The 22,705-nt window shown below is 36.1% G+C and overlaps 2 protein-coding genes across 2 annotated transcripts in view; both read left to right on the forward strand.

Moving 5' to 3' along the window:
• The window catches only part of LOC135847977 (uncharacterized), a 746,225-nt gene that overhangs the window by 255,135 nt on the left and 468,385 nt on the right, over positions 1 to 22,705 (forward strand). The gene's annotated exons all lie outside the window — the stretch shown is intronic.
• Positions 2,509 to 5,792, forward strand: LOC135847928 (uncharacterized). Its single transcript, XM_065367671.1, has 2 exons — positions 2,509 to 5,370; positions 5,477 to 5,792. The coding sequence occupies exon 1, from the start codon at positions 2,571 to 2,573 to the stop codon at positions 4,539 to 4,541; it is 1,971 nt and encodes a 656-aa protein (XP_065223743.1). The 5' UTR covers positions 2,509 to 2,570; the 3' UTR covers positions 4,542 to 5,370; positions 5,477 to 5,792.

A 22,705-nucleotide genomic window follows, 5' to 3' on the forward strand; every position in this document is an offset into this window, starting at 1 on the left:
CCTGTGTGGTACCCCTGCGGTTCGCGGATTTAACCTTATTTACTCAGTTAGATTCTGGTGCTACACCTAATATCATGTCAGAAACTTGTGCCAATAATCTAATAAATAATTATAAAGAGAAAATTGAATTTATTTATTTAAAACGAGTACTTCAGTGTAGATTGGCTAACAACCAAGTGGTAAGAACGTGGAAAAAGGCAATAGTAGTGCCATTGAAATTTGGCAAGCATAAGATCAAAGTGCCATTTTTTGTGATGCCTGGTGACAACAAATTGCTACTGATTGGCACGAAATCGATCGAGAAGCTAGACATAAAAACAGACGTAAAGAAAGGTACTGCTACGTGTAGGCCACCTGGCACTCACAGAGCTGAAGAGGTTGTATTTGCAAAGAGAAGCGAATATCGGGTTGAAGACATGTATACCAACCAAATACAACTTGAAGAAGAGTACCAAAAAGAGACAGTAGAAATAGTTTCACGAGCTGATTTACATAGTTTTTTTAGAAAGGATGGAAGGCCTAAAGACGATGGGCCTGAAATCTTTGAAAGAAACCTGAGAAGGTACCTAGGTGAAGCAGTTCGTGAAGGAAGGATTACGAAAGCCGAGTCTGAGGAGGCACTCGAGGAGCTGCTCAAATTCAGAGATGTGTTTAGTAGATTTCCGGGTAAATACAAAGGAGCTATGGTGAAATTGAAGTTTGTTGACCCTAACAAAATTCCGAACTTCGTAGGGCCTAAATACAATCCGTCAAACAAACAACTTGACAAAATTAGACGTGCTTTGGCTGACATGGTTGAGCAAGAGGTAGCAGAGCCGTCTGACACGACTTACATAAATCCATTAGTGCCCAACGAGAAAAAAGACGGAAGCGTAAGACTGTGTTTAAATCCAGTAGAGTTGAACCCGATATTACAAACTAATTACAACGAGGCGGGCCTCTTAGATAGAATAATTACCTCAGATGGAGAAGCCCGTTTCTTCACAACGTTAGATTTCACGACAGCCTTTTGGCAGTTGGTACTGGATCCAGAGTCGCGCAAGTATACTGGTTTCAAGGTCGATGGTAGAGTCTACCAAATGATAAGACTCCCATATGGCTTGAAAATTTCATCTGCGGAATTTGTAAAAGTAATTAATGAAGTAATACCGGATATGCCTGGAGTTACGAAATACGTGGATGATTTGTTGCTAAGGTCACTCACCTTCTCAGAGATGCTGAGGCTGTTGAAAAAAGTACTTGAGTTGTTGCGTGAGCATGGGCTCAAACTTAACCCGAACAAGTGTAAATTCTTTGCCAGTTCCACCGACCATCTTGGCTTCAATATCTCAACTAGAAGCATAAAAAAACAGAGTAAGAAAATTGAAGGTTATTTAGAGTATATACAAAAGAAGACGTTAAAGAGAACTGGTAAAGTTAAATTAGGTAACGTAAGAGATGTTTTAACCTTAATAGGGTTAACTGGTATCTATAGTCGCTTCATCCCTAATTATCAAGATATTGTGAAGCCACTCTATGATTTAACTCGGAAAGGTGTGCCATTTGTATGGGGCACCGCTCAAGAGGAAGCAGTAGAGAAGCTCACAGTGGAATTTACGAAAGAGTTTGAGCTTATGTCACCAGTTGACGGAGAAGATTTATACCTAGATACAGTGTCTACTGAGCATTCGCTCAATGGCGTCTTATACCAAAACATCAAAGGTGAAGACAAAGTAGTAATGTTCGTGAGTAGCGCGTTTAAACAACATCAGCAAAATTATACGTTAATTGAGCGCGAAATGTTCGCTTTGGTAAGAGTAATAAATAAGCTCCAGCTTTGGCTCCATGGTAGGCGGATACACGTGAGAGGTGACCTCCAGTCAGTCGTGCACAAGTTTACAACTCTGGCTAAGGTGCATAGAAAAGCGGCTGGCTGGATCACAGAGTTGAATTGTTACGACCTCGTGTATGATTTGAAACATAAAGTAAGAGGTCAATGGTACGGAATTCAGGCGCCTGAGTTGACAGTTTACGATACAAATTGGACAAACATGGTGCCATTAGATGTGTCATTTGTAGAATTGGTAAAAGATGAAGTCTTGGATCACCTGAGACGCTTGGACATCTTCCAGAGTCGTGATAGGATGTGTACCAAAATAGTGCGCAAACTGAACGCCTCAGAGCTTGATATGACTGCAAAACAGTTAGAATCAAAGAGAAGAATGCAAGCTAAATATGCAGTGATCAAAGAGAAAGACAAAGAATTGCTATTCAGAAAATTCAAAGATGGCTCAAGAATTCCAGTGATGCCTGACGAGTTGTTCAGGGATACCATTTTTTACTTGCACGAGATGTATGGCCATATTGGAGCGCATAAACTAGAAGCGGTCTTTAAACGATTATATTATTCACCAAATATTGTGAAAACTACACGAATTATTACGAGCGAGTGCACCACTTGTAGAAAGACCAAAGGTTATAGCGAGAAGAAGCGCTTGCAATTTTCACAAATAGAAGCGTTTAATATAGCGGATGTCATTTCTGCGGACCTGTGTGGACCAATAGCGAACGAGTACGGAGAGCCCAAGTATATGTTTGTCGCAAAGTGCGTATTTACGTCGAAAGTGTGGATTATTCCACTGGAGTCAATTCCAGCTGAGACAGTAGTGCACGCGATGGAAACTGTGCTAAATGATATAGAGAAGCTGGGCCACAAAGTTCGCAAAGTAATTACAGACAATGGCAGCCAATTTAGGAGTGAGGCGTGGAACGAGATGCTCACCGCAAATGGTATAAAAATAGGCCATACTACAACTTACAACCCTCAGTCTTCTCTGGTTGAGCGCACAATGCGCATAATTGGAGATAGGCTGAGAGCAAAGTTGAACGATGAGCCCGAGAATGACGAGTATACTCACCACGGTTGGCACGTGCATGTTAAGAAAATAGAGTCTGAAATAAACAATACCCCTACTGAATTTGGCATAAAACCGAATGAGGTATGGGGCATCGAAGATGAGTTTTCTGCCAACATGCCAACCAAATTGGCTAAGTTAAATTCTAAGTACCTGCTCAAGAAGCTGCAGCAGGACCAAATCGAGAAAAATCCTAAATCTGTGACTACCGAGACGCTCATGGAAAAGCCTATGGAGCTCTCAAACCTGATACGTGACGAAGATGGTTATTACTGGGCAGCCGTTGATGGAGCTTGCTCAAACAACGGTTCCAGTGATGCCATAGCAGGTATAGGGGTGGCTTGGACTCCTACTGGAGAATTTAATATATCCGAAAGAGTAGACCACCCTAGGTACCGGAATACCAATAATTTGGCCGAGGCGATAGCTCTGTGCAAAGCTATGAAAGTGATGCTCAAACTAGGTGCAAATAGAGGAAAAATATTTTCGGATTCATGCTATTTAACAACAGCAATAAATTATAATGTAGAGAAATGGAAGATCAATAACTGGAAGAATGCTAGTAAAAAACCAGTTGTGCACCGAGAAATTTTTCAAGAAATTTTAGAATTGAAAGAAAAGTTTGAGAAGTTTGAGTTAAAGCACACACCTGCGAGAAGCTTTGATCGTAACAACCACGCCGCTGATAAGCTAGCGCGTAAGGCGGTGTATACACAAGAGTTGGTAGACCTGCGAGTTGATGAAATGACCGAGCAGCAGGCGTTAATTTCATTTATTCGAGAAAAGAGAAAGCTACAAAGATCAAGAGATGAAGTAGCATTTTATAAAATTAAGGGAGACCCCATTTGTTACGAGGAGGGGGAATTAGTTATGCTTACGGAACACAGACAGAGCTCATATGATAAAGGAGTCTCGAAAAAATTGTTTCCTAAGCGTTTTGGGCCTTACATGGTCATGAAGCATGTCGGAGATAATGCATACAGAGTAAGAAGCATAGCTAACGAGTCTGATGAGCAAATTGTCAATGCTAGGCAAATGACAACTTATTTGAATTTAGAACAACAAGAGAAGCTCAAAAATGATCCGAAATTAAAGTCAAAGACAGACTCAAGGCCCTTAATTGAAAAAATTAAAGAGAAAGTAACGCCGAAAGAGATAGAAAGGCCAGAAATTGACGAGGAGGTCGAAGAGGAGGTCATTGACCCTAAAATACACGATCAAGTAGCAGAAAGAGCAGCTAGGCTATTGGCTAGAGAATTGCGAAAGAAAGAGCTAGAACAAGCTGAGGAAAAGAGAGGAAAGAAACTGCAAGAATTCCAGAAACTCAAAAAGCATGCGAGACGCAAGTTAGATGATAAAGAAAACGAGAAGATTGCTACGTGCATTAAAAAAGCCGTTGGTTTGACAATAAAGGCTGGAGAAATACTTGCGAACGCGGAAAAGAAAGATAAAGATAGAAAAAGAACGAAAAAGTTGAAGCCAGGTGAAAAAGCACCTGGATCAGACGATCCGGATTATGTACCACCTACAAGCACGAAAAGAAGAAAAAAGAAAACAGTAAATTTTATAGCTCTGGAAAAATTAGAATCTCATCACCGTGTGATGTTCGTAGAGTTGTACATGAATTACGAGGACGTGCTGAAATAAAAAGAGAAAAAGAGTAGCTGGAATTCGAGGTACTGGTTGGTGCCTAAATTTTAATCTGTAAATAATTTTTTTGTATTAGTTTTAAATCTTATTTTATTCAAATTACTCGTAGCAATATTTTAACCTAGTTTTAAAAAACCAAAAAGAGCAAGCCATCGAAAGTAAAAGCAAGTTCTATCCGAGTAGCATACGAGCTGTATGAAGAGAAGTAGTACTAGCGAGTAGGCGGGGGGTAGAATGGGACGAATGCAACGAGAACGAAAACGAGCGGCTCCCCGCAACCTGTAGTTACGAAGCAGAGAGTAGTCTGCACGTTAGCGAGTAGGCGGGGGGTGGTAAAGAGTCGCACGCATCAGCTGATAAAACTAGATCGGTTGAAACGAACCAACGAACGAGAAAAGTAATGCCAAGGACGTTGCAGTTTTGATGTATTATTGATGCGTGCGATGTAATAACGTGAATGTTTGTTGAAAGTTTGCAATAAAGTGCGTAATTGTAAAAGTTGGAATTTTGGTGCTTTCGTGGTGAATTTTGCGCTAATTGGTGACCGTAAAAGCTCACGTACGCGAGTATATATGCGAAATCGGTTAATTTGGTGTAAAAAGTAAAAAATCGGGTAATTTATTTGAGAAGTGAACAGTTTGCTGCATGTTTGTTTCGGTAAGGTCTAACAAAGAAACCTAAAATCAAAATGGCGTAAGTCTATTGAATATGGTTTTTAATTCGCTCGTGTTGTATTTTTCCGTTAGAAAAGTGAATAAAAATTCGAAACGTGTTGATAAGAAGAAAAATTCCAGTAAAAGAGTAGCTCCTCGTGTATTTCGACTGGGTAAGTTTGTTTATCCTCGTGTGCAATTAATTTCATTATGTTACACGATACGTCATGCTTAATTAGTGAAAGGTTATTAATTTAGTGTGGTATTTTTTGCACACAGCCGAAGAAGCTACCGGCTATACGAGAAGCGACGTGGTTGTTTCTCATATTTCAACGAGTTGGAAGAACGATAGTAGTCAAGTTGTGGCATGAAATTTTTTGACGAAGTTTTGTTTCATTACGAAAGGTAAGCGAAATGCAAAGAGTAAATTATCGTATATTTGAACATAGTGCTAATTGGAAGTACGTGTAATTAAAAAGTGAACTACGAGTAGCCTATTGAGATGTTCGTTACCTGTTGCAGCTGATTAGTTGGACGTTCGTGTGTTGAATATTCGTTTGACGAGAATTCTATCGACGCTGAGATTAGGTAAGCTGGATTAGAAGTACCTGCGAGTAGGTTACACGTACCTACAAACAAAGTAAGATAATACGAGAATTAATTACCTGTCGGTTGTTTTACAGTAGCAAGACGTATTGGATCGTGACTGGCAAATTCAAGTAGCTAGAAGTGATCTTCTAATTAGACAGAGGTAATTAGGATAAATAGAGTAGATCACGAGTAAAATACGAAAAATGCATTTGTACTTACCGTTGTGCCGTTGATTTGCCACAGCTATTGACGTAAAATGGATGGCGCGGACGAAAGAGAAGATATACCGAGACGAGCGTTTGTTTGGGATGATAGCAACAGCAGCACTTCCGAAAGGTAAAGATCTTCGATACCTGTAAAATAGAGTAAAAATTAGATTATTCTCGAGTAGCATCGATAATTAACAGAGTACGGTGTAATTGTTATTCAAATTTAGCGAAGAGGAGAAGACTGTAAATTATGTTATTTTTATAATTTTTTGAGAATGTAATTGTTTTTTTTTGTTTTCGTTTGCCAAGAGAAAAGCCAGAGAAGCAGTGGTTTTTTCTATGTTATTTTACAAGTAGATGGATTGATTAAGTTTAATTTTGTATGTTTTTTTTTAGTTTTGTTTAATTGTTTTGTTTGCGAAAGGTATACCAAATAAAGAGTAGTGTACCAAGAAAGTGAACAAGAGTGAATCGATTTTTTGTGTTTATCGTCCAATGTGATATTTGTGTTCCATTTACGTGAATTCTGTGGAATAATTTCTGTGTTAGGCAAACGAGTAGAAAATAAGAGAATTGAATTTTTTTTTTATTTATATTGTTGTATCATCGAAAGAGTAGCCAGAATACGAGGTGAAAAATGTGATATAGAATAAAACTTACGTAACGAGCATTGATGTTTTCATTTCGCGAACCAACGTGTTTGAACCGGCATGGTAATAATGGGTAGCTTTGAACACCAGCGAGATACCTGTAAAAAACAAAAAGAGAAACAAAGTACAAAGTTCTTTTTGGTAAAAGCAGTAAAAGAGAAGTAAAAATATTACATCCCGTGACAGGTAGCAACGAGTAGACTGCATGAATAATACGAGTAGCTGGAGTTAGCGTGCGTGAACTGGTCCAGACGTGTTGAAGGTTCAGCACCTGTGAAAAAACAGAGTGTTAATATTCGGAGGTAGACTATGAGTAGGTGAAAGAGTAGTTACCTGAGTCTGGAAGCAGTGAAGTAACGAGTTGAACTCCAGCGAAAAACCTGGAACAGAGAGAAAGAAAAGAGTTGAATTATTCGAGTAGCTCACCTGAGCAGTTTACAGGGTTCGAGTCAAGAAGGAGTTCCAGAGTTCCAGCCAAGTTCCGGTCCAGACAATGGTATGATGCATAAGATTAGCATAGTGATAAAATTCGATTGTAATATTATTATTAATACAAATGTTTAGATATGTTAATCTTAAGATCGCGAAATTGTACAAAGATTCTGCAAGAGTAGCCAGATAGGGATATAGGGCCATATAACGAGCAGGCCACTTCTGGCATACGAAGCGGGGCAGGAGGAGCCCAAGTACTCTACGAGACGCTGAGTAGGCCTCTTTTAGGCTGCGTATCCAGTCGGGCCCCCGAGCTATACCCAGCCGGGGCATTATGTAGAGGGTACTTGGGACTCCATGTTACCACTCTACAGTGGTAATTTGATGCCCAGGTCGGAGGCTGCACTGAACCAGGTGCAACGCCATCTGGTGGACTGGTTCAGGGAAGCTGACGGCCGAGAGTAAGTTACAGAGTTGCTTCGCAGTTTTCCAATCTTCTTCTAACGAGCAAGATAGAGCTTTTACGCTAGCTTGGAGAACGTTCATGCCTTTAAGCAGAATCTTTCGTTGTTATATGAATGGTAGCAATTGTACATTGTAGAAACATGTACTATAAACCTTGTTCATGTGCTTGAATAAATATTCAGAGTAAATCACTTTGGTCATTTATTGCGTTGTTATATTTATGAGAGTATTTGGTATATGGTAGAACGGAGTTAGGTATTTGATACCGTGAGACTTAGTCGTTAGTAGGCCTCAGAGCCAGATGGTATAAGTAGTCTGAGGACTAACAACGAGTAAGTGTAGGATTTACCATTACATGTTGTCTGGTGACGAGTTTTGGTATGCTCTTTAGATCTAGCTTTGTCCAGTTCAAAAAATTTCGTGCGAGTCCCATGTTTGAAATCAAAATGGCAGCCATTTGTTAGTAGGGATCAATTTTTTTGGCAAGGTTTGCTTTAAAATGTTCTTGAGGAGGTCTCCTTGAGAGAAAAGTTGTGCCAGAGTATCGGAAGGGGGGTGTAATTATTCCTATTGTCACATGCTGGACTACCTATATGTGTTCTGATCTGATTTTGTAACACTTTGTGCAACTTTTGTGATAAAAAGTACCTATTACAAAATGGTTGTGCTCTCATCTCAATTACCAGTTTCCCAAGGTGAGTTTGGAAACTGATGATAGCGTTCTTAGTAGAAATGATGATAGGAGACTTACACAGCGTGAACTACAAAAAAAAAAAAAAAAAAAAAAAAAAAAAAAAAAACTCACAAATCAGCATGAAAGCTTATGAAATTTACATTTGGCGATGAGCGAGATATTCAAATTTTGCGACAAAAAGGTTTTGTTGGGTGATTTGTTGTAAAAATTTAAGAATCCGTAGAAGGATCAAAATTATTTGGATTTTTTGAAAAAGTTGGATACACTGCCAATTAAAATGGGTTAAAATCTCGGCAGAAAATCATAATTCTACGAGTACCTATTTGAACATTTTTGGGGTATTTTAAAGAAGTTTGAGCCTGAAATTCAGCCAATGCTTAAATTTAAGTAGGCTGGGGTTACCTATGATACGAGTAGTTTCTAGAAATTGACGAAATTCGAAGCTACAATTTTTCAATATCATTCGCTCCGATGAACGGAAGCATTTCGAAAAAGTTACTGGCAGTTGTTTTCTTTCATAAGAAATTACTAAGCTATTTTTAAATGTTACAATAATTTTTTTTTGAATTCAATGTTATAATAATCAGACATCTCTTTCTATCAACAAGAAGTGAAACTGAAAAATCAGAATTTTTTAAAAAATTGATGCTAGGTAGATACATATTGTCTAGGGTGAGATTACGTTGATTATTCCGTCAAAAATAGCTTAGTTGAATGTTCTAATTTACGAGACAATTTTTCGACTCCATTTTAATAAAAGTAGTATACCTAGTTATCTATATTCTACTTTATAAATTATTTTAAAAAATCAAGAAATGAAAAATCAGCTCCAAGTTGATATTTAAAAGCGAACTTAGCAACCAATGCAACCGTCAACCAATAAGTAGCATTATGAAAGCAAATGCAAACATTTTCTTGCAATCAGCGAACAGCATAATGGCTTATTTTCTGAAGGTCTTCAATTCCGATTTCCGCACATATGAATCGAAGAGTTCTTACTTAGGCTACTCGTATTTTGCCTGGTTGCATATGGTACCTGATAACTACTTTTAGAAAAGGCTTATCATTTTTCAGAATTGCTTGAAAAATATTTTCGTCGCAATAATTAAACTGCTTTCGAAATTTTAACTCGTTTTGATATGTAGGTCATATGAGACTTTTTCAAAAAATATCTCAAAAATCAAGACCCAATTTTAGGCTTAAAAAAGTGTTCAGAAACACATTTTCGTCGATATATTTGAACTTTTCACGAAATTTCAAACCATTTTGATAGGTCACAAGGTCACTTTTGACTTGAATAATTCTACAACAGTTCATTTTCACTGGAAATTGGAAGAGGTGTGATTTCAAAATTCGACCAAGCCCTATTTGTGCGAGCTGGTTTTCGCGAAATTTGGTTCAATGGACGTTGGATCGAACTCTTTCATTCTACGGATGTGAATTTTTTTCACCCCCCCCCCCCTGGTCAACTGGATGACGACAAATTTTTCGTGAAATTTTATCCAATCTTGATCGGTTGCTTGGCTTTTTTTCGAAATTCCATGAACCAATTTTGGGCTCTGCACATTTTTAAAACCGCTGTAGAAAAATTTTCATCGAAATATTTAGATTTCTCGAAAAATTTTAATTCGTTTTGATGAGTCGTGAGGATCACCTGTGAATAATTCCTCGCGGTTCATTTTTCCTCGATTATGGGTGGGCCAGGAGAGGAGAGAGTGACTTCGGAATTGAGTCATCCCTTATTGTGCAAGCTTTTTTGGTGAATTTTGGTAGGTTTTGTAAATGTTCTTTGAAAAAAAAGTGGGTTGGATTTTGAAAATACATCTAGGTATGTAGTTTCAGATTCGTCATTGCGAAAGTTGTAAAGAAACCAATAAGCAAAAAAGCAATAATGCAAAAACTCTCTTGCGATCATGTTTTCAATGTCTAGTTTTTCTCTATGATTACAATGGCGTAAATATTTGACAACGCGTCCTCCATTTTGTTTCTACAAAACTACATAAAAAGTCAGATTTCATCCTCATGAAAGCATTTGATTTGCTGTTGAACATGATTTTGGTGAACGTCCGTTTTCCCTACGTAATGTGGCTTTTATGACACTATACAATAGGTACATACTTAACTTATACGAAAGTAATAAGTATGCCATTTTAGTGATGAAGTAATATTTCGAAATTGCACATCCTCATCTCAAATACTGATTCTTCAAAAAAAAATTGGAAACTGATGATAGTTTGCATAGCAGAAATCAAGACCAGTTGGTACTCCCTACTCGAGCAAATACCTACAGGCATACCATACTTAAACAAAAAAAAAAACAACAACTCACGCTCAGAATTTCGCTTGATAGCGGATAAAATTAATTTATAGCACGAAGTAGAGGACATGCAAAAATTTCGCGTTTTTCAAAAATCATTTTGAAGTTTTGGTTTTGGTTCAGTTTTACGCTATGGTCGAGGGAACTCTTTACCATCGGAGTTTATTGCTAGGTACTGAAAGAGTGACTATTCCACTAACAAAAACCAATGTTGCCAACTCCCGAATACACCGTATGTATTTCCAAGTTTTTGTTTTCAGAATTCAAGACAAGATACCAGATATACGAGTGTTCTTGGAATGCATTTTTCAATTTTTCAGTCAGTTTTGCCAATTCTATCACAAAAAAAGGAGAAATATTCTCAATGACTTATAGTATGTAGAGTACTCGTGCAATGTACTTTGTAGAGTTGTTGAAAATTGGCAACGATGCCAAAAATTGATATAATTTCATTCCAAAACACCCCCTCCGTTTCAGAAATTATATTTTTTGAAATTTTGGTGTAACGAGTTGCAGATATTCGAGAAGAAAATATTTCCAAAACCCGGATTCGTCCAAAAATGTGTACTTACTTATAAGATTTGAAATTTTTCAAGTGCGTTTTTGAACCCTAGAAGTGGTCTTGGATTTTGAGGTTGGGTAATTCTCTCTGTTTTTCTTTGTTTTCATAAATTTTCTTTCAGTCCACTTCCATCCAAGTGGAGGTATTAAGATTGTATGACTGGAGGCAGTCCAAATAAAAATTCCAAGAATTCGGAAAACTTCAAAAATATTTATATATTTTGTTAACAATTTCATCAACTTTTTAATGGATGCGAATTATTACGATTTCTTAAGAGGATAGGGAAAGTCAGACTAATGGTAATGGGAAATTAAATAGGTAAGCTGGCTGAGAAGAAATGATGATCAATAGAGCTAATAGAAAAAAAAAAACAACTCACGAAACAATTCGTTGCCAATTAAACGTGTTCCAAATTATGGAATCCAAATTGTTTTTTGTTGATTAGGCATATAATACTATGAGAAGGTTGTTTTCATTTTTAGAAATAATATGGACAGAAAACTCTCTAAATGAAAATTTCAGCTACCTACCCAAATTGATTTTTCGATATTTGGAGAATTCTTGAAAATCCAAAATTCACCATTGTCGGCGACCCTTGCTTCAAAAAAGTACAATATTGTTCAGTAACTGCAGATATTCACTCATGTGGATCGAATTTCAACATTTCGAGCCACTTTGAAGCTTTCAGAATGATTTTTGGTTTTTCTCTGAAACTCTTAGAAGGCTCCCGAAAATTAATTCGGGGTGGTAAAAATCTAGTTGTGGCTCAATCTTGACCACTTTAACGAGTTCATTCTGAGAATTTGCAGCAACTACCTGATCGACCCTTCGATCGTTTTCTCCTCTTTGCTATAGGTGCTCGGGTCCCTTTGTGCAGATTTCTCATCCTCAGTCGATTACCTATTCGCGTGTAAATGTCTGATTTTCTAAAAAAAAAAAAGATAGCTTAAGTCGACGTAGAATCTCTTATTACCTATAGGTCTTTTTGGAACGTGTTTCTTTTTCTTCTACAGTAGGTTGGGTAAAATGCAGAGTTATACTGAATTTAATTAAAATTTTACGATATTTTTCTGAACTCAAAATTAAAAATTTAAGGCTCAGTCAATCATTTTTGAAGATGGATAAGTTTAATTGCTTTGTTTCTAGTGAAGATACTATTTACATTTTTTCGAAGGAAAATTGTTGGTGCTCACCGTAAAGCAAAATGCGAAAACTTCTTGCAATCAGCGACTATAACTGATCAAATGCTCTGTTCTGCCGTTTCCATCCGCAAACGGGATGTATGTATCACCATTTTAACACCCTTAGCATGTATAAAATTCACTTCACCGGGTCACACTGGACAACTTTTTTAAAAACTTTTTGATGCGTTTGGGTTGAAAATGCGCCTTATAGTCTCATTCAAAAATTATTTTATGATCGATCAAAATTGGTTAAAAGTTTGCGAGAGATTCAAATACTGTGACGAAAATGTTTTTTGGGCGATTTGGAAAAATTTCAAGTCCAAAGTTGGATCAAAATTATCTGGATTTTTTGAATAAGTTTGATACACTGCTAATTAAAGTGGGTTAAAATCTCGACAGAAAATCATGATTTTTTTATACCTGCGAGTATTTAACTTTTTTTATGGGCTATTTTTCAGAAGTTTGAGCCTGAAATTCAATCAATGCTTGTATTCAAGTATAGGCTGGTTATTGAATCGAACAGTTTCTAAAAATTGACGAAGTTCAAAGCTAGGTACGTGTTAGAAAATACGTTTCTAACTTATGTATCATCGCGATCGCGAAATAACAACACAAACAGGGGCTTAAACGCCTTTATTAAACATCAAAACATCGCGCCACTTGTACACAGAAAACACACACACGAATACGTACATAACATACTGGAGAACTGGTCTCCGTGAACATTCTACACAACGCATATACAGATCGTCGGAGAATATAGGCGTGGCCTACTCCAGTGTAGCCACGATCTAACACTCCCCCTATTCTCCGATGATGTACAATTTAAAAAAAAATTTTGAAAAAGAAAAATTCATAAATCGCACCACACAGAAGCCCCGCCACAGTAAAGCCAAAACACTGTGACTATTTATATTCGCATCACTCTGTTTACATAGAATAAAATTTTGAGACACATCACATAATCTTTTTCTCACCAACAATCATTTCATTTTAGATCAAGTTCATCTTCATTAAGATTGATGTCCAGGTAACTTTCCACATCTAAATCGTGTGTATCTGAAACTTACAACAAAAGCATTAGAATTCAAATAACAGATAGGAGCTCATCTCTTAAAATAGTAAAACGAGGTATAGGTAGCGGTTTTGTGCAGATATCCGCCAACTGCTCTTCTGAAGTCACTTTCTCTACTCTCACCTCTCCAAATTTCACACACTCTCTTACCAGTTGAGCTTCAGTTTCTATCACATGTTTCAATTTCGGCTTACTTGTTACAGTAGTGCATTTCACCGCTGAATCACTATCACAATATGCAACCACTGGATATAAATATCGATTCATCACACCTTTTATAGTGCTTTGCAAACACTTCATCTCACGTAATGCTTCATTTAAAGCACGGAATTCAGCCTCGCAAGTTGAGGTTACACGTCTCTTTCTTTTACGCGCCGCCCAAGAAATCACATCACCAAATAATTTAATAATATATCCTTCAGTTGTTTTCATTGAAGGTTGCACATCACGAAAACTTGCATCGGCATAAACTTCCAACTCATCACATTTTCCTTCGTACCTCAATGAGCAATCTCGAGTTCCTTTTAAATATCTCAACACATGTTTAGCTCTCATCCAATCGTAATTTGTAGGTGCTGACATATGAGTGCTCAACTCATGAACTGCATAAGCAATATCAGGCCTCGTACCATCCGTTAAATATCGTAAAGAACCTATCAATTTACGAAATGGAAATTCTGTTAATTCCAACATTTTTCGACTTTCACTTCCCTCTTCACTCTCTTCTAAAGCTTTCAACTCCTTATTCATCACGCCACGTTCAACCATTGGAGTTTTTACTGATTTACAATTATTCATCTCAAAACGCTCCAAGATCTTATCAACATATTCACGCTGATCTAATGTTATCACCTTATTTTTCTTATCACGTGTTATATTTATACCTAAATATTTCTTCAACTCGCCTAGATCACTGATCTTAAAATTTGAAGACAATTTATCAACAATTTCTTTCATTTTCTCCGCATTGTTGCTGGCCACAATCAAATCATCCACGTAGATAACAATAACAGCAATTATTCCATCCTGATGAAATGTAAATAAACATGGCTCATTCAAAGTATTCTCCAAACCTATCTCTCGGATTTCAGATTCAAGCCTCTCATTCCACTTCTTCGGACTTATCTTCAAACCATAGAGAGACTTCTTCAATTTACAAACATACTCCCCCCGCACATCATCTGACAACACTCCTTCAGGAACCTCCATATAAACTGGCTCATCTAATATACCATAAAGAAAAGCTGTCTTGACATCCAACTGAGTTACCTCAAGATCTAGCTTATTAATAAGAGAGAAAATAGTTCGAATATTCGGTAGTCTTTCCACTGGTGCAAACGTTTCATACAACTCGTAATTATTAGTATCTTCAAACCCACGAACAACTAGCCTTGCCTTATATTTCGTAATACCACCTACACAAATTTTCTTACGAAACACCCATCTATGAGACAATATCTTAGTTCCAGGTTCTAACTCATCTCGCCTTACAATATCCTAAACGTCATTCTCAATCATAGATGATTTTTCCTCCTCAATAGCCTCCAGCCATTCTTTGCCATCTTCTCTAGAAATTGCCTCTGAATAAGTGACAGGGTCATTGTTGATCAAAGCAAACACATCACCTTTATCATCAAACTTAGCTAAGGCAATCAAATTCTGCTGAATCTCCAATTTTCGCGCCTCTGATCTCGTAAATGGTTTATTCAAACTAGTTTGCTTCAATATCTCAAGTTCAGCATTAGCATTTGAAAACCACTCATCATAGTTGATAGTCTCATCGACAGTTGGTATAGCAGACGACTTAATCTCATCACACACATCCTTATAAACTACTGATGGTCTCAGTCTCACATCACGTGTATTAATAATCTCGCCACTTTGAATATCAAGTAGTTTATAGCTGTTTGAAGAATATCCTACTAAGAAATAACGCTTCAGACTATCTTTGTTCTTTGATGATTTTTCCTGACTATAAGTTCGAGTAGAAAACTTCTTAAGATCACTTTTATTCAAGATTTTGCGATAAGCAAGACAACCAAAACGAGAAATATACTTTAGACCACTCTTCTCTCTAGGATCAAATTTATTCAACGGTATTTCAAAATTGATACCCTTATGACATGTTCTATTCAACACATAAGTTGCAGCATCAACAGCTAAATGCCACAGGTTAGCTGGTAATCCTGAATCAATCATAAAACACCTAACAGTATTTTGAAGTTTACGATTCCAGCGCTCAGACTTACCATTCAATTGTTGAGTATCAGGAGGAGATACATCAAGCTCAATCTTTTCTTTTTCACAAATTTCTTTCATCTTACCTTGAGTATATTCCTTTGCTCCATCACACCTCAAATAGCAAACTTTCACATCACTTCCCAATTTGTTCCTTGCTCTCACCAGAAATTTCTCAAAACAAGCAGGAACCTCATCTCTAGTTCTTATTGAGTAGGTACTTGCATATCTTGAAAACTCATCAACAAAAGATACAACATACCTATACTTGTGAGGAAAGGTCATTGGCCTAATTGGTCCCATCACATCAGAATCGATAATTTCTAAAGGCCTAATAGCTAATCTCCTATCATTTTTAAAAGGTAATCGCGTCATCTTTGCAGCAATGCACACCTCACAATCGAGTATAGACTCGTCAAAATTTATATTTTTCAGAGTAAATGGCTCACCACACAGACTTTTTACATATAACTCACCACTTTGAGTAATATCTACGTGAACATATTCGCTCGCACCACGCAATGATACTTGCCTATCTCTTTTATTTTTCAAAATATCACAATCTCGAATAAGATGTTCACTCGCACCACAATCAGCTACAAAAGTAATTTTTGACTTACCTATCTCAGATCTCATTTGTTCCACACCTGCTGCTAGCACTACACCACTTTGACCAGAAGTGCTTATCTCATTTGATGTACTCGTCTCATTTGTTAATCTCACCTCGTGTAGCGCTATAATTCAGGTTTTTAATTACTTTTTGTCTTTTTCACTATCATTTTTATTTTTGGGAGTTTTGTTCTTAATTTTACCTCGAGTGGCTAGGGGACATGAGGAGGAGATGTGCTGAGCGTATTTGTGGCATTTGTCCCTAACTGCAATTATGAAACGATTGCATTTGGCATCGTTTTCAAGAGGTTTACATAACATTTCAAATTTTTGAACGGCTGCCTCAAATCTCAAAATAAATTCTGCCACAGATTCGGAACCTTTATTAAAACGTAGATCCTCAAGTTGTTTTTGCAAAGTCGATGATGTAGAATTTATTTCGGCTTTCCTAAATTCCTTGATTTTAGTCAATGCTTCAAGAGGGTCACGAATATTTACAATTTTATTGTGATAACTAGTATCAATTCGATTAATCAAAATATGCCGAACCTTATTCTTTCTAATCACAATTTCATTCGAAGTATAATTACGATTCGGAATAATATTAGTTTGAATTATATCGAGCAGATCAAGTGCAGACAGTTCACTTGAGAAACTATCATACCACACATCAAAGCGCATATCAGAGGTAAGCTTATAATCAGTTTTTATCGAAATTGTACCTGAGGGATTTCCTTGCAGGGCCCTTAGGATTTCTGTTTGCTGTCGTAAAATAGTAGTTATCAAATCTGGGTCACCACCTTGGTCTTGACCTTGACCTCGACCTCGACCTCTTCCTCGACCTCGACTACTCATCTATAAAAATAGCAAGTACCACTCAATAAGATTATTAAATAATTCTCCTGACTTTCCATGCATCCAATCATGAGCCATGGAACACTCATGTACCCAGATGAACACACAAAAGACAGATCTCATATCATAATTTAAATTTAAAATTCAATTAATAATTTTTCACATCTCAAAACAACAATCAAACAGAACTGTCACCGAAAATATGGCACACTCATTATTTTCAGTTACTGAACTGATTGAAGGTCCTCACATAATTCAAAATTTCATTTTTAAAATTTTCATCAAATAAAATTTCTTCATAAAGAAATATCAAACTCACCTATACCTACTATCTCACAAGTCCATCCCCAAGAATATGGTACTCTCATATTCCCAGCTATTAACTTGCTTGATAGCTCACTTTTCGTTCATGTTACCCACTGAGATTCATTTTCAGCAATATGGAACACTCATATTGAGATCCTGAAACCAGTGTGTAACAATGAACCCACACTCTTATCACATTTTAAGTAGGTAGTACCTAGGTAAACATATATCATTTCTCACCTTGACTGCAATAAACAAATCAGCAAATCACACTCTCGAACTGTACTAGAGTACACACCACAAAGCACAATCAATAGTTCAGTAGTTTTATCAATTTAAAATTGAAAAATAATCTCCAAAGAAAGCACACAAAAGATCGTGAACATACACCACAGTCACAGTCACAATACTAAATGTAAACCTAGTAGGTACTACACTACATACAGGCACTTGAAAGAATAAACCACACCTCTGTGCCTCGCATCTCAACTCGCCACTCTGCAGCTGCAAGATTTCTTTGTGGTAAAAGAAATCTTAGGTATTAAAATTTACTAAGAGCTCGTAATTTTCAAATTCCATACATCATGAAAAATACAGCACACCACAATTGAAAAATACACAGTATTCCAGCTCCAAATACACATACACTTGTCGCATCCCTTTTATCACCGGCCGGTTGACATTTTTTTAAAAACAATAAAAAATAGTTCTGCATCATTAAATCTTATTATTTTAGCCAAGCGGCAGATCTCAAAACATAAGCACTCCTTTAAAATACTCATGTACGAGTATATGACCACTGCATAATATTTAACGTAATAAAATAGGTACCTATACCTATACACACGCATGCAAGTAAAACAAGCAAAGTCGTAAAATGATGCCGCCAAAAGGGAACTCTAAAACACATGCTATTTTTAGAATCTGTCACCCTAACCTGTATCCGCCGCTGCTGCTGCAGACAACAGCGAACGAATACGTAGATCTACTAAAAGCAATCTGATGCAACATATAATACCTATTGGTAAGTAGGTATATACCTATCTAAAATACACACAATATTATACCTATCCGTATGTGGATATGTACCTACCTATCTACCCACCACACACATATACATGTACATGCAAATAACATTAACCTACCTAAGTTGGCCAACTAATATGTACAATAATGCATAATGAAAAGGATACATATTACCCAGATAATATTTTACTTATCTCCTTGATACTTGATCACTTGGCAGGTATCTTGTTCTTCTCCTCGCATCCGAATTCGCGTTCGCGTCATCGTCACCTTGATACCTAATCTCTTGGTAGATAGGTATTTTGTTCTCGGACCTCGGACCTTCGAATTCGCGTCACTGCGGGAATTACCGTTTGAGGGGTTACCCGGCTTCGCCTCCACCATGTTAGAAAATACGTTTCTAACTTATGTATCATCGCGATCGCGAAATAACAACACAAACAGGGGCTTAAACGCCTTTATTAAACATCAAAACATCGCGCCACTTGTACACAGAAAACACACACACGAATACGTACATAACATACTGGAGAACTGGTCTCCGTGAACATTCTACACAACGCATATACAGATCGTCGGAGAATATAGGCGTGGCCTACTCCAGTGTAGCCACGATCTAACAGTACGAGTATTTAAACTTTTTTTTCTAGAAGTTTGAGACTAAAATTCAGTCAATAATTATTCATAAATTCAAGTTGGCTGGTTATGATAACGATTAACTAGTTTCTGAAAATTGACGAAATTCAGCTATAATAATTTGCTCGAATTTCTTTACACAGGTCTTCAACGGTCGTGGTTTTTAGAGTTATTGCACGAAGCTCGAAAAAACTCTAATGTTATTGCTTTTTTTTTCATAATCGTCAACACGTTTAGCCAATCAGCTAGTAGTATTTTCAAAGATCCAGTGAAGATAAGCAATAATATTTAGGCGCCAAATTCAAAAAAGTTACCGGCAGTTGTTTTCTCGTCAATGATAATTTGAAATTTTTCAGGAATTTTTAAAAAAAATTGATGCTACATGTCTAAGGTGAGATTAAGTTGATTATTCCATCAAAAGTTGTTTAGTTGAATGTTGTAATTTACGATACATTTTTCCGACTTCATTTTGATAAAAGTGGTAGTAGGTATATTTATATTCTACTTTATAAATTATGAAAAAGGTCAAGAAAGGAGAAATCAGCTTCAAGTTGATTATTTAAAAGCAAACTTAGCAATCAACGCATCAACCAATAAGTAATATGATGAAACAAATGCAAAAACTATCTTGCAATCAGCGTCCACGCATCTTCCAGGTACTTATATCTCGATATAAATAGGTGTACTTCTACTTATGAATCGAAGAGTTCTTACTTAGGCTACCAACTCGTATTTTGCCTGTTTGCGTACTGAATAATTTTTCAGAAATGCCGAAAATCATGACCCAATTTTGGTCTCATAAATCTTTAAAATTGCTTGAAAAATACTTTTCGTCGCAATATTTGAACAGCTTTCAAAATTTTTACACGTTTTGATAGGTCATTATGAGATTGAAAAAAAAATAATAATAATAATCATGACCCCATTTTAAGCTTGAAAAAGTGTCCAGAAAAACATTTTTACTGTCGATATATTCGAACTTTTCGTGAATTTCAACCCATTTTGATCGGTCATAAGGTCACTTTTGATTTGAATAATTTTTACAGTTCATTTTTACTTGAAATTGGAAGAGGTGTGATTTCAAAATTCGACCAGGCCCTATTATGCGAGCTGTTTTTCGCAAACTTTGGTTCAATGGACGTGGAACGACCTTTCCTTCATGCTACGGATATGAATTTTTCGCCCCCACTCCCCGACTTGATGACGAAAAATTTCCCGTGAAATTTTATACAATCTGATCTGTTGCTTGGCTTCTTTTTCCGAATTCCATGAACCAATTTTGAGCTCAACACATTTTTAAAACCGTTGTAGAAAAATTTTCATCGAAATATTTGGATTTCTTACAAAATTTTAATTCATTTTGATGAGTCGTGAGGTTACCTATTCATTTTCCCTCGATTATAGGGGGTGGAAGAGGGAGGTTGACCTCGAAATTGAACCTGGTCTTATGGTACAAGCTGTTTTTCGCGAACTTTGGTTCGATGGGTTTTGTAAAATATTCTTTTACAAAAAATTGGTAGTTTTGATTTTGAGAATAGTTTTAGGTTCGTTAACGTGAAAGTTGTGAAGAAACTAATAAGGAAAAAAGCAAAATGCAAAATCTCTCTTGCGATCATATTTTCTTTGTGTACTTACCTTTTTCCATGTTGCTTTATGATGACTTGATTTGTTTCTTTAACTAGAAAGTCAAATTTCATCCTCTCGAAAGCATTCCTGCTGAACGTGGTTTTGATGAACGTTCTTTTTCCCTACGTAATGTGGCTTTAATGACACTGACACTATATAATATTATTATATTAACATGTGCCATTTTAGTGATGAAGTAATATTTCGAAATCACACATCCTCATCTCAAATACTGATTCTACACAAAAACAATTTGGAAACTGATGATAGTTTGCATAGCAGAAATCATGACCAGTTGGATCATCAATATGCCCTCAGATCGCTGATAGGGTACATGATTCAAGTTTTATATAAGATTTTAGGATTTCATCAATTTGAAATGGTCTTTAAATGTTCAGTAGGTGTACCTGATATAATTTAGTGGAAATTTTTTTTTCGTGACCTCTTCCCCTCCTTTAAAATTACAATACTAACTTGGCAAATGTTCGTTTTGATTCCATGATCGCAATTTTGTCGTTTTTTTTGTCAGAAAACAATGAAAAAAAAAATTTCAAATACGTTTTCGTCAACTTTTGAAAAAGTGATCAAAATTTCTTCAGACACATTTCAAATAAAAAATAAACCATTTCTGATTATATTTCAATCATTTTTTTTTTTTTAATACGTTTTCGTTAATTTTTCAACAATCTTAATTAATCTAGAAGCGTTCAAAAATTTTTCAAACACATTTCAAATAAAATATAAACCATTTCTGATTATATCTCAATAGAAAAATTTTTTAAAATACGTTTTCGTCAATTTTCGAACAATCTTAAGTCTAAAAGCGCTTAAAAATTTCGTCAAACACAAAATAAACCATTTCTGATTATAATCAATTGAAAAAAAATAATTAAAAATACGTTTTTGTCAATTTTTCAACAATCTTAAATCTATTAAATCGTTCAAAATTTCTTCAAACACATTTCAAATAAAAAATAAACCATTTCTGATTATATTTCAATCATTTTTTAAAAAAAATACGTTTTCGTCAATTTTTCAACAATCTTAAATCTAGAAGCGTTCAAAATTTCTTCAAACACATTTCAAATAAAAAATAAACCATTTCTGATTATATTTCAATCATTTTTTTAAAAAAATACGTTTTCGTCAATTTTTCAACAATCTTAAATCTAGAAGCGTTCAAAATTTCTTCAAACACATTTCAAATAAAAAATAAACCATTTCTGATTATATCTCAATAAAAAAACATTTTTAAAATACGTTTTCGTCAATTTTCAAACAATCTTAAGTCTAAAGAAATGGTTTATTTTTTATTTGAAATGTGTTTGAAAAAATTTTGAACGCTTCTAGATTAATTAAGATTGTTGAAAAATTGACGGAACGACAAAATTGCGATCATGGAATCAAAACGAACATTTGCCAAGTTAGTATTGTAATTTTAAAGGAGGGGAAGAGGTCACGAAAAAAAAATGTCCACTAAATTATATCAGGTACACCTACTGAACATTTAAAGACCATTTCAAATTGATGAAATCCTAAAATCTTATATAAAACTTGAATCATGTACCCTATCAGCGATCTGAGGGCATATTGATGATTCTAAATTTCACCCCTCGACTACATATACAACTTACTACATCGATATATCCCTTTATAAAACACCATTTGGGCATAAATTCGCGGAAACGTGTTTGTGACACCTTAAAATCAGCAATTCTCATACTTTCAACGAAAAGTTGCCGACGTAAGCAACCACCGAAAAAAAAATGAACTCCACAGGGAGATAAACTCTACAAATTGAGTGCTAAGGCTAAATTTTAAAAATCGATTTTGGAGCTTTAAACCTGAAAAACGTGAATTTTTAGCCAAAATGGCCCCACTTTGAGGCCACGTGGATCAGCCCCATGGTGCCGCGGGGGGCTAAAAAATTTTTTGGGGTGGTTTCAACTCAAAAGGAACCACATATGTGAATTTCAGAAAATTCCGAGACCTACGTTTTTTTTCGACCCGCCCTAATGTACATAGGTACATAC

The sequence above is a fragment of the Planococcus citri genome, chromosome 1, assembly GCF_950023065.1.
Source record: "Planococcus citri chromosome 1, ihPlaCitr1.1, whole genome shotgun sequence".
Lineage (NCBI taxonomy): Eukaryota > Metazoa > Arthropoda > Insecta > Hemiptera > Pseudococcidae > Planococcus > Planococcus citri.